Source organism: Podarcis vaucheri (assembly GCF_965113315.1).
Source record: "Podarcis vaucheri genome assembly, chromosome: 2".
Classification (NCBI taxonomy): Eukaryota; Metazoa; Chordata; class Lepidosauria; order Squamata; family Lacertidae; genus Podarcis; species Podarcis vaucheri.
The window spans coordinates 24,727,461-24,742,915 of record NC_138760.1 but is presented as its reverse complement, the minus strand read 5'-3'; the positions used below and the strand labels follow the sequence as shown (position 1 = coordinate 24,742,915).

The 15,455-nt window shown below is 47.6% G+C and overlaps 2 protein-coding genes across 6 annotated transcripts in view; one reads left to right on the top strand and one right to left on the bottom strand.

Moving 5' to 3' along the window:
- ITGA7 (integrin subunit alpha 7) overlaps positions 1–2,135 on the bottom strand; it is a 96,909-nt gene extending 94,774 nt beyond the window's left edge. For all 4 annotated transcript variants that reach the window (XM_082212395.1, XM_082212396.1, XM_082212397.1 and 1 more), the window contains exons 1-2: positions 2,100–2,135; positions 1,288–1,365 (exon numbers count right to left, since the gene is read on the bottom strand). In XM_082212395.1, the coding sequence (XP_082068521.1) occupies positions 1,288–1,365; positions 2,100–2,120 (99 nt within the window). In that variant the 5' untranslated portion in view covers positions 2,121–2,135. The remainder of the gene's footprint in view (positions 1–1,287; positions 1,366–2,099) is intronic.
- Positions 1,394–14,993, top strand: RDH5 (retinol dehydrogenase 5). Of its 2 annotated transcripts, none has more exons than XM_082212802.1 (5): positions 1,394–2,020; positions 7,400–7,735; positions 8,893–9,151; positions 12,408–12,571; positions 14,644–14,993. In XM_082212802.1, the coding sequence occupies exons 2-5, from the start codon at positions 7,420–7,422 to the stop codon at positions 14,865–14,867; spliced, it is 963 nt and encodes a 320-aa protein (XP_082068928.1). In that variant the 5' UTR covers positions 1,394–2,020; positions 7,400–7,419; the 3' UTR covers positions 14,868–14,993. The 2 variants fall into 2 exon arrangements, with proteins under 2 accessions (XP_082068928.1, XP_082068927.1); XM_082212801.1 differs by having other exon boundaries at positions 1,397–2,028.
- The last annotated feature ends 462 nt before the right edge of the window (positions 14,994–15,455 follow it).

Here is a 15,455-nt window from a genome sequence, read left to right as displayed (position 1 = left end):
GTTTTGTCCTAATCTACTGTGATTCAACATGCAGCGCCTGCTTGTTAGGGGGCGGGGTGTGTGTGTAATGGAATGAGAAGAGGGTTAAACCCCCCAAGTTCCAGCCTCACTTCCCTTCCCCCTCCCCACCAGCCCACCTTGCCGCACAGGAGACAGAATCTTCTATAAAAGCCCAAGGAAAGCGAAGTCCTTGACATCTCATACTCCTCCTACTTTTTCTGTGAGATGCCTTACTATTCAGTCTCTTCAATCCCACTGACCTCTTAAAAGTAGATTTAATAACTGTAGTGATGGGAGCTCTTGAATCAACAATGCCTTTTCATTACGTTCCTTCCAAGCAAGTCCACTGATCACAAGACTTGGGGCAGAGCTTAGGCATGGGATCCTGGCTTCCAACACACTCCTTTATCCTGCACGCTCGGATATTTTCAATGGCAGGTTGTTCCCCCTTGGACTTAGGAGGCTCTGTCCCACTTTAAAGCAGAGAAGTGGCAGTATCCGACATTTCTTCCAAGTTGCTTAGGATTCCCAGCTGAAGGATGTCCACACATGGAAGCAGCCTTCATGTGAGCCTCACTTTGGTGGAGCAGGAGATGTTTAACGCTCATCGCTACACTGCTTTCCATGCTGCACGCTTGGACGCTGGTGGTGTTTTTTTGTTTTTAGTCAGCCCTCCTGCCATATTTACACCCCCATCATATGTGAACATAATTCCCTTTTTCCTGGCATCCCCTCCAACATAACACCGATATTCCTTGTTTATTTGATTTAATCTGACTGGTGTTAAATCCCATCTCCAAATTAATTTATAATAATTTCCTTTTATTCTTATAGACAACATTTTCAGTGTAAGATTCTCCCATATTTCCCCCCAGCTTTGACTATCTATCTGCCCTGTTGTCTCCTTTTCCCACACCTCTTTTAATTTGTCTTCTTGATCCTCCATTTCTACTAATATTTTATAAATTTCCCAGGTAGACAGCCCTCCTGCCAAACAGTACCATAAAATGCAACTCATAGCTCGTTCACAAAATGGCAGTGGACAGAGACTACCTAGCCATCTCCAGTCCAAAGGCCACACAGAACATAACAGGCTATATTCAGCCAGGACCCATTGAAATTAATGAACCTAAGTTGGACACGGCTGCTGACTTCAGCAGTTCTACTCTTGAGTAACAATTGTATTGATTACCACCCTATGTTTTCTTAAAAACTGAAGTCCAAAAGACAACAAGTGGGGGCATGCGAACTTATCTCAGTCCCATAAACAAGGCGACTATGACTTACCACTGAGTGTGCCACAGATGCAGCAGATCTTGAGATGCTGTCCGCAATGGGTGCAGCGTGGTGGACACTTGAACTTCCCTAAGGAAAGGTGGGATACAAAATATTTTAAATAAACTTCAGATGTGCATCTGATTTACCCTGATGTGATTAAACTATGGAAGGATTTTTCAGTACCAGCTCTCCTCTTCCCACACCCTCCGGTTGTTTTCCCTTCTCAAGAGTTTTATTGTATGTTTTATGTTGTGCATTGCCTCGGGCAGCTTTTAAGAAGAAGGGTGGTTATCACATAAATGAAATTGTTTTTAACAAATAGTCTTGTTCCACCCCGAGCATGGTCCGTGAGGACGGGTTTCAAGGAAATGCAACTCTTATATCCTTGTATCAGCTTCTTCATCATAGCCCAGCCCTTTAAGTCTAAGATTTCTCCGATTCCCCAGTACACATCTCCTGAGAGATTTAACTGGAATTCAGCTGAGTGGAGGTTAACCGGGCAGATTGCTTTGCAGCTGCATCAAGGGTTAGTGCTGAGGCTGTGTCCCTGCCCCTTAGCGTCCACCGGGAAGCTGATTGGCGAATGCTCTGGCTTCTTGCCCTCCTGGACTTTGGCTAGGAGCAGAACTTTTGTCCGCTCTGTACAGCAGAAGCCAAGCAGGGTAAATAGTCCTAGACCCAGCAGAGACTAGCTGCTGCTTCTGCCGCTGGAGTCTGCCAAGCTTATCAACAGCTGCATCTGGTGAGAAGGTAAGGAGGACAATGGGTGGGTGGGGTGGTATTGCACTCCACCTAAGTCCCAGGAACTTAACGGAACCAACCTGAACCATCTTCCTCTGCATAGCTGCAACCCTGTGGATGGCAAGATGTGTCACTAATCAGTCCATCTTGCAGCTGAGGAAGCTGGGGGGGGGTGTCTAATGGGAAGAGCTGAAATCCGAGTGTGATCTTGACACCTGAATAAACTTACTGTCTGCTTCAGCGCAAGTAGCAGCTGTTCTCTTCTTGAGGGAGCTGAAGTCACACATGCAAGACGGGAGTGGAGTTAGGAATTCAGGCTCCTAAGCTCCAACTCTGGAAGAGAAGACCCAGTTCCGGAATGTCTTAAAAGCTTGCTCTTTGAAATCTTGAGTTCTGTGTTGGCTTCAGCCACTGTGGCTGTGCCAATGCACAGGTGCCCATCTCCTCTGCATCTGGTGGGCTCTCACCACTGGGTTTGAAAAGTGGTATACACACGGCATTAGCTCCATTCCACATCTATGCTGCTGTTTGTTCTGAAATAATTGTGGTTTGATGCATCTACCGCCAAACTAGCTTTGATCCAAATTGAGGGGGAGAAAGATCAGCCTAGCTGCATTTTAAGCCAGTAACATGTACAAAGCCTCTCTGCCTTTAACTGGACCCGAGATCTTTCACCCTGAGCCCGATTCGTACAACTTTCTTCCTCCCCTGGGGATGTCTTCACACTTGCCTTGGAATGAAGAGCCACTGGCATCCAAGTTCCGCATCCTTTCTCTTTGAAATGGTGTCGGATCACAACCCAAGGTTTATGCAGAAGACCTGGGTGGGTGTAGATGGGGCACCATAAAGTGACTGCAGAGGGTCTCTTGAGAGGGGGTGGGAATGTTTTTTTGTAAATATTTGGCCTGGTCTACACATGCAGTAGAATGTGGTGGCACAACTCTGTGGCAATAGAGTGATATGTACAGCCCACAGGTGTGAGAGAGCATTTGTGATCACCTTTCATGTCCTAACAATACCCAAAGGGCTAGAGGGTTTTCTATCCCTGCCCTAAAATTTAGTTATACTGTAGTACCTACTAAAGAACAGTAGCCTAGCCAGTTCTGCATATCTAGACATAATCACCTTTGACCCTCTGCTTTGCAAAAAGAGTGTGACCTCTGCTCTGTACCAGGTGAAGTAAAGGTATAAGGTAAAGGACCCCTGGTTAAGTCCAGTCAAAGCTAATAAGCCTGCAAGGTAAATCATACATAAGACTTAACACCTCAGACTGATCGGTGTTTAAGTGTGATCTCTGCGCTAGAAGTACTGCAGGAGTGAATGTGCTTATATTTAAATTACATTTAAAATAAAGACTATCATTTGCCACAACTGCTAGGACAAAGGGAAGAAATCTTAACTCACCATCCCTTATTTGGCCTGTCTGAATGAATAGCAGAGAGATGCTTATGAATTGTTTTTGAGCACACGAGTCCTCCCCTGACCTTTATGTGCTAGATGAAAATATAGAGCTGCATCATATGGTATGTAATGCGGGCCTCACGGTCCTTGACCCTGAACGGGACCAGGCCACTTACAAAACTGGGTTATGAAAGCTCCCCTGATCCTTGCATTCTGGAGCAAGGGGGAAATCCTCTAGTACCCAGCCACTGGAGTCTCAAATGTATGGACTGAGCTTCCGTGTGAGAGAAAGTCAGGCATTGAATTCCCCAAGAATTGAGCTGGAATTAATAAGGTACCGCTGTCTTATCCATGTCAGGTAGCAGATGTCAAATAGGTACCGTGCTTGTTGCTGGATTAGTTCAGATTTGGATTCGAGGCCGAACATAGTGCCTGCTGACAGAGATTTCCCAAAGGATACGGCACACTTGCATTTGTGGCTGTTGATTTTGTTTCACGATCCCAAACGAAGTCTGACAGCTAGGATGCCTTGCTTTGCTTCCCCATCCACTGCCTGGGGGTTGGGGGGAGCAAATGACAAGCTACTTTTGCAAACTCACAGCCTTGCACTCTTCATGAATTAGTCCAGAGTAGCTTTCTTTCAGCAACTTAAAAAGCAGAGACATCACCTTGCCAACAAAGGTCCGTATAGTTAAAGCTATGGTTTTCCCAGTAGTGATGTATGGAAGTGAGAGCTGGACCATAAAGAAGGCTGATCGCTGATGCTTTTGAATTATGGTGTTGGAGGAGACTCTTGAGAGTCCCATGGACTGCAAGAAGATCAAACCTCTCCATTCTTAAGGAAATCAGCCCTGAGTGCTCACTGGAAGGACAGATCCTGAAGCTGAGGCTCCAATACTTTGGCCACCTCATGAGAAGAGAAGACTTCCTGGAAAAGACCCTGATGCTGGGAAAGATTGAGGGCACAAGGAGAAGGGGACGACAGAGGACGAGATGGTTGGACAGTGTTCTCGAAGCTACCAGCATGAGTCGGACACGACTACACAACAGCAACAAGCTCTCTTTGCTGACAAGTTTCCCAGCACAGCTTAGAACTCCCTCTTTACCCACAAGTATGCATGCAAAGAATGGCAGGGTCCTGTGCTTCTGTTGTTGCTTTTACCACATGACATGTAAAGCATGAGGCCAAATGTGCACACACATTCTGTGGTTTAGTAATTGCTGGAAAGAATAGTTTGGGTGATTTTTATTTTAGTATTGTAAATCAGTTGCTGGTGATGGTGTGGCAGTTGGTGAAATCCACAGAGGAATTAATTTCATACCCATTAGGGGTCTACCACAAAGGTGGGTCCAGCCAGCCTCACACATTTGGGTTTTTGAAACAACTTCAGAGCGCCTGGTGGTGAGCTTGGCTGACATGGAAACACACACAAACTCCTCACAACACCCCTGTGAGGTAGATAAGGACTGGGGAGTGTTACTAGCCCAAAGGCACCCAGTGAATTTCACGGCTGAAAAGGGATTTGCCCCTGGGACACCCCAGTCCTAGCTGGTGACTCTAATCCAGGCATAGGCAAACTCGGCCCTCCAGATGTTTTGAGACTACAATTCCCATCATCCCTGACCACTGGTCCTGTTAGCTAGGGATTATGGGAGTTGTAGTCCCAAAACATCTGGAGGGCCAAGTTTGCCTATGCCTGCTCTATTCGCTACGTCATGTTAATATCACCTAAGCAGGGATATTATTGGACTTCCACTCCCATCAGCTCCAGCCAGGGATGACTGGACTTGTAGTCTAGCAACAACTGTATAGGCCCCTGGCTTAAAGTATATTAATATTCTATTGCGACGAGTCTGTATTAATTGGCCCGTTTTAAAACTTAAGAGGTTTTTGCTCTGTGCCTCAAATATATCTGTATAAAAAGAGTACAACCCTACGTTATGCCTATGTTTGTCCAAAGAACTAAGACACGAAGTTGGAAATCTACTGCTGCTGTTGTTGTTATCCCATCTAATCTCAGTCACACCCAGGCTTGTGGCCTAGTTTAGGGCAGGTCGCCATGGCAATCGCTAGAGCAGGAAGGATGTAGAGGAATGTGTGGCATAAAATGTGTGTATGAGCCCCAGCTTAGAGCTGTGGGAACAACCAGGGCTGATAACCTGCGTCCTGCTCTTGGACTGCACTGCCAAATTCTCCCGCTAGATGCAATAGCTCTGGAGAGAGTTTGCTTGCATCTACCTCAGAGAGTCAAGTGGTCATATATAGACAAGGACATGGCTGACTCCTCATGAGAGCACTGCCAGTCGCAGGCTTTGATCCGGAAGATTCCCAATCCCTGGCCCCCCTGGGACTTGTAGCTTCTCCATCTCTGTGTTGAGCAGAGTTCGTCCAGATGCTATAACTTATCATGTCCACAGGAAACCTAAGACTACATGCACAAAGAGTGCAACTGAATGTCACACGAATACAATCAATCCATCAGCATAAGCATTTCTGCTTGCCACACAGAATGGTCTTCCCTCGACCCTCCAGACCAGTTCAGAGCTAAACCACGTGGGAAACTGCTGTCAAATACAGCGGCGTAGCGTGGGTTGTCAGCACCCGGGGCAAGGCAAGTAATTTGCGCCCCCTAACCCCTAACCTTCCGCCGCTGCCAGCTTCTTCTTGCTGCTGCCTGGTCTGGTCTGGTGTGGTTCTCTCCCGCGCTCAGCGCTGCGCTGGGCGGCCGCTGCACTGTCCCTCCCCCAGATAGTCCCTCGCTCTCTCTCTGCACCGCACGCCTGGCACCCACCCCCTCCACAGTGGGCGGCGACCCAGCAGCTCTGATTGGATTCGCACAGCCAGCACTGCAGTGAGAGTGAGTGTATGATCCAGGTAGGGTCAGAGAGCTGTGAGTGCGAGCGCGCCCCCCAGATGTTGCACCCGGTGCGGCCGGGCCCCCCTGCACCCCCCACGCTACGCCACTGGTCAAATATAAATAACAAGCTTAAAGCTAGTTAATGCATGGAGGGGTGAAGATCGCAGAGTTGTATTCCTAGACCTGGTTAGGTCACGTTCCCTCACCTCCATTTAGGAGGAAGTGTTATTCGATCTCCCTTCCTCCCACATTATGTTCCCAAGCCACCAAGGATGCCTCAGTACCAGTTATTTGTTGCTGTTTTTAAAAAATAAAATACTAGCCACATGAGGGTGAAAAATGTAGCATTACGTTTAGTTTGGCCCTTAGTGTGCTGGTTCGTTTACGATTACCTCTTTGGAAGAGCCTAAAATGGGTTAAAATATGTTGAGGATTAATTAAAGCATTTGTTTGTTTCCTCATCATCTCTTCCTATTACCTCAAAATATATAAAGGACAATCTATTTTATGTATTTCTTACTGGCCCTTCACCATAAGGTCCAAGAATGGGTTATGTAACAACATTACTGTATATACCTGTATAAAAACAGTGACATTTTTAAAAACAAGTTAAACCATTACAAAATGATATAAATTCAGCCAAAGAGGTGGACCTCACAAAACAAAATAGCTTAGCTGCCAAAGGCCAGGGTTGAGAATCTCCCAAGAGTGATTAACATGACTGATTAGGTAACAGCAGAGTAGAACAATATCAACAGACAGCTTCGTTCTAGATTCAGAAGCCTACTGATTCTCAGGGATTGGGAATCTCCTGCCCTCCAGTACAGCCAATGATCTAGGACAGGGTTTCCCAAACATGGGCCTCCAGCTGTTGGACTACAACTCCCATCATCCAGTGGTCAGGGATGATGGGATCTGTAGTCCAAAAAAAACCACACACAACTGGAAACCCTGGTGTAGGGTAATAGGAGATGTAGTCCAGGAACACACTAGGTTTCCCACTAGAGCCTGGCCTATGTGATTAGGATAGATGGATCTTCCTTGTCGACCTGAAAACAAAAAGCAGAATTCAGCACTTACTTGTGCTCAGCCCACCTTGCCCATTTCCCCTTACCCTGCAGGTCTTCGTCGAGACTCCACTATGTTGTGTTGCTATGCGCTGCTCTTCAGTATCCTCTGGGTTGTGGTGTGGTTCTTGCGCGACCGGCAGACGTTGAGCTCCTACAAGGACAAATATGTCTTCATCACAGGCTGCGACACGGGTTTCGGGAACATGCTGGCCAAGCGCCTGGACAAGAAGGGCTTCCAGGTGCTGGCAGGTTGCCTAACCCAGAAGGGGGCTGATAACCTGCAGAGGTCCAGCTCGCCAAGCCTGCGCACCATCCTGCTGGACGTCACCAACTCCGAGAGCATCTCTAAAGCCGTGCAGTGGGTGAAAGGCGAAGTGGGAGAGAAAGGTGAGTCTCTCGCCCCGGTAGAGATCTGGAGGGTGGGGGGCAGTGGGGTGAGTCAGGTCTGAGTGTGTGTTGTGCTTCTACAGAAAACATGGAGGAGAAAAGTCAAAGTTCTGGACACTGAAGTCAACTTTCTAAAACTGCAGCTTTCAGGCAATGCAGTACTAGCCGGAACAAGAAAAGCTCTTGAAAAGAGCAGGGTTTTGAGACTGCATTACTCAAAAACACAGGGCAGCTTAACTGGCTGGCTACCAGTGTGCTTAAGGATTAAGACAGCAGCACAACTGCTAGTATAAATGCTGCTTTGCTGCTGTTGCTGAACTTAAGCCGCTGCCTTATGCCTGACCATTGATCCAGATAGCCCAATACTGTCAACAGTGGCTGGCAGTGGCTTTTCATTGTTTCAGACAGGAGCATTTCCCCAGTCTCCTAGAGACTGAAACTAGGTTGTTCTGCATGCACGACATGTGCTCATTAATGCTCGAGTTGCAGCTTATTACTAGCTTTAATTTGCAGTGTGGTGTACTCATTATATTGCGATCCCAACATAGGTCACAATTATACCCATTTTACAGGTAGGGAAGTGAGATAGAATAATGTATACTGTCATACCTTGGAAGTCAAATGGAATCCGTACCAAAAATCTGTTCGACTTCCAAAACATTCGAAAACCAAATCGCGGCTTCTGAGCCGCGAAAGCCTCATCGGACATTTGGCTTCCAAAAATTGTTCGGAAACCAGAAGAGTCACTTCCAGGTTTCGATCATTCGGGAGCCGATTTGTTCGGGAGCCAAGGCATTCGAGATCCAAGGTATGACTATACTCTTAAACCCAGATCTCTAAGCTTCGGCTACAAGATGTTGGTAACAACTCAGCATTTTATCCCCCATAATAAACCTTTGCATACAAAACATCTCAGGCTTAATCTTTGATATCACCCATTAAAAAGGGGTAGTAAGGCTGAGTTTCCACCTGAAATTTTGGGAGAGACGCTGGCAAGCACGGTACACCGCACTAGGTCATTTGAGACAACAGTCTGACTCATTATAAGGCAACTTCGCGTAGCATCTTTTTTTCCCCACAGCGAAAAACACATGATGCTATAAAGCCAAGGTGTGATCTGTCTCTTTTCCTCCGCCCCAATAATTCTCCCTCTCCAGGGCTCTTTGGCCTGGTGAACAACGCAGGTGTGGCCAACCCCATTGGCCCCACAGAATGGATGAGCGTGGAGGATTACCGCAAGGTCATGTCTGTCAACACCTTTGGGGTCATCGAGGTATCTCTGGCCTTCCTACCTTTGCTCAAACGGGCACGTGGCCGAGTGGTCAACACCTCCAGCGTCTTGGGTCGCCTCTCAGCCAATGGCGGTGGCTACTGTGTTTCCAAATACACTGTTGAGGCCTTCTCCGACAGCCTCAGGTAGGAGAACAGGTAGGGCTTTGCTTGTGCTCACCCCATAGTTGCGGTCAGGTTTCCCACATCTGATTCTCATAGCCCTTTGCTTCCTTGTATTCTCTTCCATCCCTTTTCCTCCTGCTTTCCTCATTTCCTCACATTCTCTCTTTTATATTTATATACCACTTTTCCTCCAAGGAGCTCAAGCTCATGTAAATGATTCTCCCATGTTCCCATTTTATCCTTGCCACAACACTGCGAGGTTGGTTAGGCTGAGAGACCGAGGTTACCCAATGACCTTCAGGGCTGAGGGAGGGGAATTTGAACCCTGGCTTCCCAGGTCCCCTTTCCTGACACCCTAACAACTGTGTGGCACCGATTCTACATTGCCCTCCACGGTAAGCCTACTTTATTCCAGTAGACATCCTCTCACAGGGCCGGCCCACTCATGAGGCAAAGTAAGGCAGTCGCTTCAGGTGGCAGAGCCGGGTCCAGGGAGCATGCAGCTAATCTGTACTGCTGCTTGCAACCTTCTCCATGCCTCCCGCCACCACAGCACAGTGGCGGGGGGTGGGGGGTTTGGGGGTGCAGCAGCACAGGTATGGCAGGGGAGGAAATGGCAGAGGAGAGTGGGCCTGGATCTGAGCAGAAGGAGTGGCCATAGGGATTGTTGCCTCAAGCAACAACATGTCCTGGGCTAGCCCAGCCCCCTCTTCTTTAATATGGGGGTAGACTTTGGTCTTTCAGATTTCAGCAGTGCCCTGTGCCTGGCCAAAATATTGGCACCCGCACCACTTGCCTTCTGTTCTGCTCAATTCTGTGGCACCCTATACACCTAGAAGTTTGCAGACATAGCCGGAATACTGCAGTTGACTTGCCGATCATAAGGTTGGAGGTTCGATCCCCTTGACGGGGTGAGCTCCCGTTGCTCTGTTCCAGCTCCTGCCAACCTAGCAGATCGAAAGCACACCAGTGCAAGTAGGTTAATAGGTACCAATGCGGCAGGAAGGTAAACGGCGTTTCCATGCGCTCTGGCTTCTGTCACAATGTTCTGTTGTGCCAGAAGCGGTTTAGTCATGCTGGCCATATGACCTGGAGAGCTGTCTGTGGACAAACGCCGGCTCCCTTGGACTGAAAGCGAGATGAGCGCCACAACCCCATAGTTGCCTTTGACTGGACTTAACCGTCCAGGGGCCCTTTACCTTTACCTTTTTACTGCAGTTGGAAGCAGTGTTCAGGTGGAAATAGGCAAAGAAAGAAAAAGGTCCAGGAAAATCTGGATGTGTGGCAACCCATGTCGGCAGTGTCAAAACAAAAACCTTTTTTAAAAAATAAAAAACCACCTCAACAACTTTTGACAATTCCTTCAGCCTCAAGCTCCTTTTATAGCTGAATTTTGCCAGCAGGGGAGAAACACCTTAGATCAACTGCTCCTCCTGCTGGTGGGAAAGGAGTAGTATTTGCCTTTGGAAGGATAATGCCCAGTTCTGATGTGTTGTAGCTCATTCTGAGCCATGGATTTAGCATCACATCTGAACACAGTCAGTGTCCCACATCTAGAAAGGATGGGTTGTAGCCAACTAAGTGTTACTCAGAGTAGACCGCTTGAAATTAATGGGCTTAAATTAGTGGTTTTCAACAGGTCTACTGTGAGAGTGACTAATGTTGGATGGAACCCCATGGGTTTCACACTTCTGCAATTGGGAAATGCATCAGTCCATTTGGTGCCTGTCCTCAGCATAAATTCCAGACCTCCACACTTCGAAACTAGATGGTGAGACAAAGCCCAATCTCAAGCTATTGCCTTTTCAGATCTCGTTCTACACACTCTGCAGCTTCAACCTAGGGGAAGCCAATTCAGTCTCTTCCCATCCTGCAGTTCAGCGAGTCTCAGCATGGCACTCCCATCCAAACAGGTGGAAGCGATCTTCTGTTCTGGTTGCCAATTAATTAGCGTATCAATTCTCTGCATCACCACCCTGGGCTAAACCAGAACCTAACAGGAGAGCACAAGTGAAATCACATAACAGGTGGCAGGATACAGTATACATTAAATCAGTTGTTTTTTTAAAGCGGATCTTTAGATATGGAAGGGTGCAAGAGACTTCTTCATCGCCTTTTCCATCTTGTGTTCCCATACCACAGCTGCTACAATTGCCAGGAAGGAGAAGGTTCACTGATAATGGCTTTTACCCAGGTTTTCATCCAGGTTCTAGCAGTGCAATCACGCTAGCACTCCGAATTATTTTAAGCTGCGACGTAAAGTAATATAGGAAAAAGGAATTGTTTTGATGACAAAAGTCAAGTGTGGCATCACAGAGGGGCAGATTTCCCACAACAGGAAGCTGCTTGGGTGTTGAGCTTCCCTCTTTGTGCTGGCCGAACATTGGAGTTGCCAAGTTTTTTTTTGCTGGCAGCAATCCTGTACTTTTAGCCACTGCACAATAATAGGTTCAGCAGTTGCATTTCCCCCATAATAGAAATAAAGAGCTCTAAGCTTAAAGGTAAAGGTAAAGGTACCCCTGCCCGAACGGGCCAGTCTTGACAGACTCTGGGGTTTGTGCGCCCATCTCACATCTATTGGCCGGGGGCCAGCGCTGTCCGAAGACACTTCCGGGTCACGTGGCCAGCGTGACAACGCTGCTCTGGCGAGCCAGAGCCGCACACGGAACGCCGTTTACCTTCCCGCTGGTAAGCGGTACCTATTTATCTACTTGCCCCCGGGGGTGCTTTCGAACTGCTAGGTGGGCAGGCGCTGGGACCGAGCAGCGGGAGCGCACCCCGCCGCGGGGATTCGAACCGCCGACCTTTCGATCGGCAAGCCCTAGGCGCTGAGGCTTTAGCCCACAGCGCCACCCGCGTCCCTTTTAGCTCTAAGCTTATTTTATGCAAAAAGTAAAGGTAGAAGCCCAGCCAGTAAAAAAAGGTGGAAAACATATGTACACAGACACATGTTCACGATCACTTGATATAGGCTGTGTTTACCTTTACAGTTGCAATCAAATTTATTCAACCCCTCTCCATTGCAAATCAGGTTTATTGTCAGAATTGACAGACTTTCAGCTGTTTGCAATGAGCAAATCAAACAAAAAGCAATGGAAATAGCTCTACACAAAGGATGCTTCAAGCGGTTTGCCCAAATTCAGCTGAAATTGCAACATACTGGCGTCTCCAGTCTCGCTATTATTCAACCCCTTCATGGCAAGCTCATGTAGTGTGTTCCTAATCCTTGCAATGGTGAGTATGGAATATGAAACTCCTCTTTTTTTCTCTTTTTTAGGAGGGATATGTACCATTTTGGGGTAAAGGTCTCTATTGTGGAGCCGGGCTTCTTCAAGACGGCTGTGACCAACCTTGAATCAATAGAAGCCTCCTTAAGGCTACTCTGGGACCGATTGAGCCCAGAGACTCGGCAGAGCTATGGTGAAGACTTCTTTCCAAACTGTGAGTACCAGTGCAGCCACTGACTGCTGGAGGGAAAGCAAGGTTAGATCTTGTTTCTGAAACACAGGGCCGTTAGCTGTACAAAAGAACAGAACAGGCACAGAGCAGCAAGAACTTAATTCAAGCCCTAGGCACAAGAATGACTAACCTAAGTTTCCAGACCCAAAATGATCAAGGGTCTGGAAACTAAGCCTTATGAGGAACGCTTGAAGGAGCTGGGTATGCTTAGCCTGGAAAAGAGGAGACAGAGGGGAGATATAATAGCCATCTTCAAATGCCTTAAGAGCTGTCACATGGAAGAGGGAGAATGCTTGGAGGTTTTTAAGCAGAGGCTGGATGGCCATCTGTCATGGATGCTTTAGCTGAGATTCTTGCATTGCAGAGGGTTGTACTAGATGACCTTGGGTCCCTTCCAATTCTAAGATTCTATGATTCTAACCTGTGGCCCTCCTGAAGCTGCTGAACTGCACCTTCCATAGACCCAGACTATCAGCCATGCCGGCCAGGACTAATGGAGGATGGAGTCCAACAACACATGGAAGGCCAATTTTCCTATCCATACTATTTCTCCCCTACACCTCATTAAAAGTAAAGGTAAAGGGACGCCTGACCATTAGGTCGTCGTGGCCGACTCTGGGGTTGCGGCGCTCATCTCGCTTTACTGGCCGAGGGAGCCGGCGTACAGCTTCCGGGTCATGTGGCCGGCATGACTAAACTGCTTCTGGTGAACCAGAGCAGCGCACGGAAACACCGTTTACCTTCCTGCCGGAGCGGTGCCTATTTATCTACCTGCGCTTCGTGCTTTCCAACTGCTAGGTTGGAAGGAGCATGGACCAAGCAACGGGAGCTCACCCCGTCAAGGGGATTCGAACCGCCGACTTTCTGATCGGCAAGTCCTAGGCTCTGCGGTTTAACCCACAGCGCCACCCATGTCCCTATACACCCAATTACTTGCAGCAAATTCCAAGCCTGTTTCAGCTTCTTCTTTGTAACCATCACTTTTATCTTTCATCTGTCAGCTCCTAAGCAGCATAATCCTGCCATGGTTTCTCCATGGTTCAAGTACAGTATGTGCTTTAGTTCCTTGGTAGAGGCTCCCAACACGAGCTAGCGCTGGATCCCTAAACCCACACTACAACTTGCTAGGACTGCTGGCACTTGCAGAGTTCCCTTCCTCCATCCTTCCTTTGGTGGTAATGTCTTGGCATGCACAACTTCTCATATTGAGGTGGGAGGGAAGACACATACTCTAAGCTCAAGCTAATCTTTCACCTTCTAAGACTGGAGCTGGGCAGCTCGGCTCAGGCATGAAGACATCTGCCAGTTTCATAATGGGGCTTATAAAAGGATCAAATCCTTGGTGTACACTTATTTAGAGGCATGGGATTAGGGGAAAATCAACTGCCACAGGAGAGAGGTGACTGCATTTTTAATTTCCTCACTGCATTCTTATAACCCCCCCCACACACACACAACTAAGGAACTCAAGGTTTTTCCATCTCCATGTTATCCTCCCAACAACCCCATGAAGTAGGTTAGGCCAAGAGACAGTGAATGGTCACCCACTGAGCTTCTTGGAGGAGTGTGGATTCGAACTCTGGTCTCCCAGGTCACAGTCAAACACTTTTAACCGTTACACCACACTGTGCCTCTGTTCAGATAAGAAGAGGTCGTGTCCCCTGGGCAAAACCAACACGTGGTGCAATCCGAGATACATGTTTCGTAATGCACGCAGAGCCTGTTACTAGTTCCTCTGAGTTTAACAATGTTCCGAAAGCCATCAAAGTACTCTGGAGCCATAGGGTTACATACACTCCAAAAAAAGGATTGTGCAGATGTGACTTCCAACATAGATGCAAATTTTTAAAAATGCCAAGCATGTGCATAAAAGTTCTGATTTCGATCTGAAGTACTAGGTCCAAGACCAGGGGAACCAGGGGTGAGGAGGAGGAAGAGGGTAGATAGTAATTAGGATGGATGCACTGCGCAAGCTAAGGTAAGAAGGCAGGCAGTTCGTAAAATGGTCCCTCTTTGTGTTTTTGATGACTGCAATTATACTTGCCTCTCAACAGACCTGAAAGTCCAGAAGTTCATCATGAACATCATCTGCGACCCAGACCTCAGCAAAGTGACCAACTGCATGGAGCATGCCCTTCAGGCCAAATACCCTCGCACCCGCTATAGCGCTGGCTGGGATGCCAAGTTTGTGTGGCTGCCAGTCTCTTATCTACCTGCCTTCATGGTGGACATTGTTTTGGCTACCATCCTACCCAAGCCAGCCCATCGGGCTCGCTAGACTCCCCGAACCTCACGCCTCGCCACTCTCCAGGACCAAGCCTGTGGACCAGCTGTCAATCAGACAGACCACATTTCTTCGCAAGAACTATGAAGAAATAAAAGTGTCATTGTCAGTAGGAAAAAAGCTGTTTGCCCAGCCTGCTTGCTCCTCTTCCGCAGATCAAAGGGTGTTATGGAAACTTTCGACAGTACTCCAAAAAAGCATGAATATTGTAGATCATGGTGTTTCTAAGCCAGGCACCAACCATATATAGAAGGGAACAATAATCCAGACTGGGAGCACGATTAGGGAGAAACCACACTTGCAGCTTTCATTGTGAGCTGGTCAACCAGTGCAAAATTAGAAGCAGAGGATATTGCAGCAGCTGAACTGTCTAGGGAAGTGGTTTTTTTAAAGGTTTCTAAAGCAACATTTTGTAAGAGATGCTCCTGACAGTTTGGCATTGAATCCTCGAAGGTTGAGGATCAAGAGAACGCTATACAGGGCAGTTGCTGAGGGTGATGGGCTTTTACATCAGTCCACGAAATTCATAGCACTTTCACGAGTCAACACATTACAGGGCAATAGTTGCAGAGTACGGAAGCG

Coding starts and splice junctions, on each gene's coding strand:
- RDH5 (XM_082212802.1), top strand. CDS start 7,420: ATGTTGTGTTGCTATGCGCTGCTCTTCAGTATCCTCTGGGTTGTGGTG. Junction 9,152..12,407: donor GCCTTCTCCGACAGCCTCAG/GTAGGAGAACAG, acceptor TCTCTTTTTTAG/GAGGGATATGTACCATTTTG. Junction 12,572..14,643: donor TGAAGACTTCTTTCCAAACT/GTGAGTACCAGT, acceptor GCCTCTCAACAG/ACCTGAAAGTCCAGAAGTTC.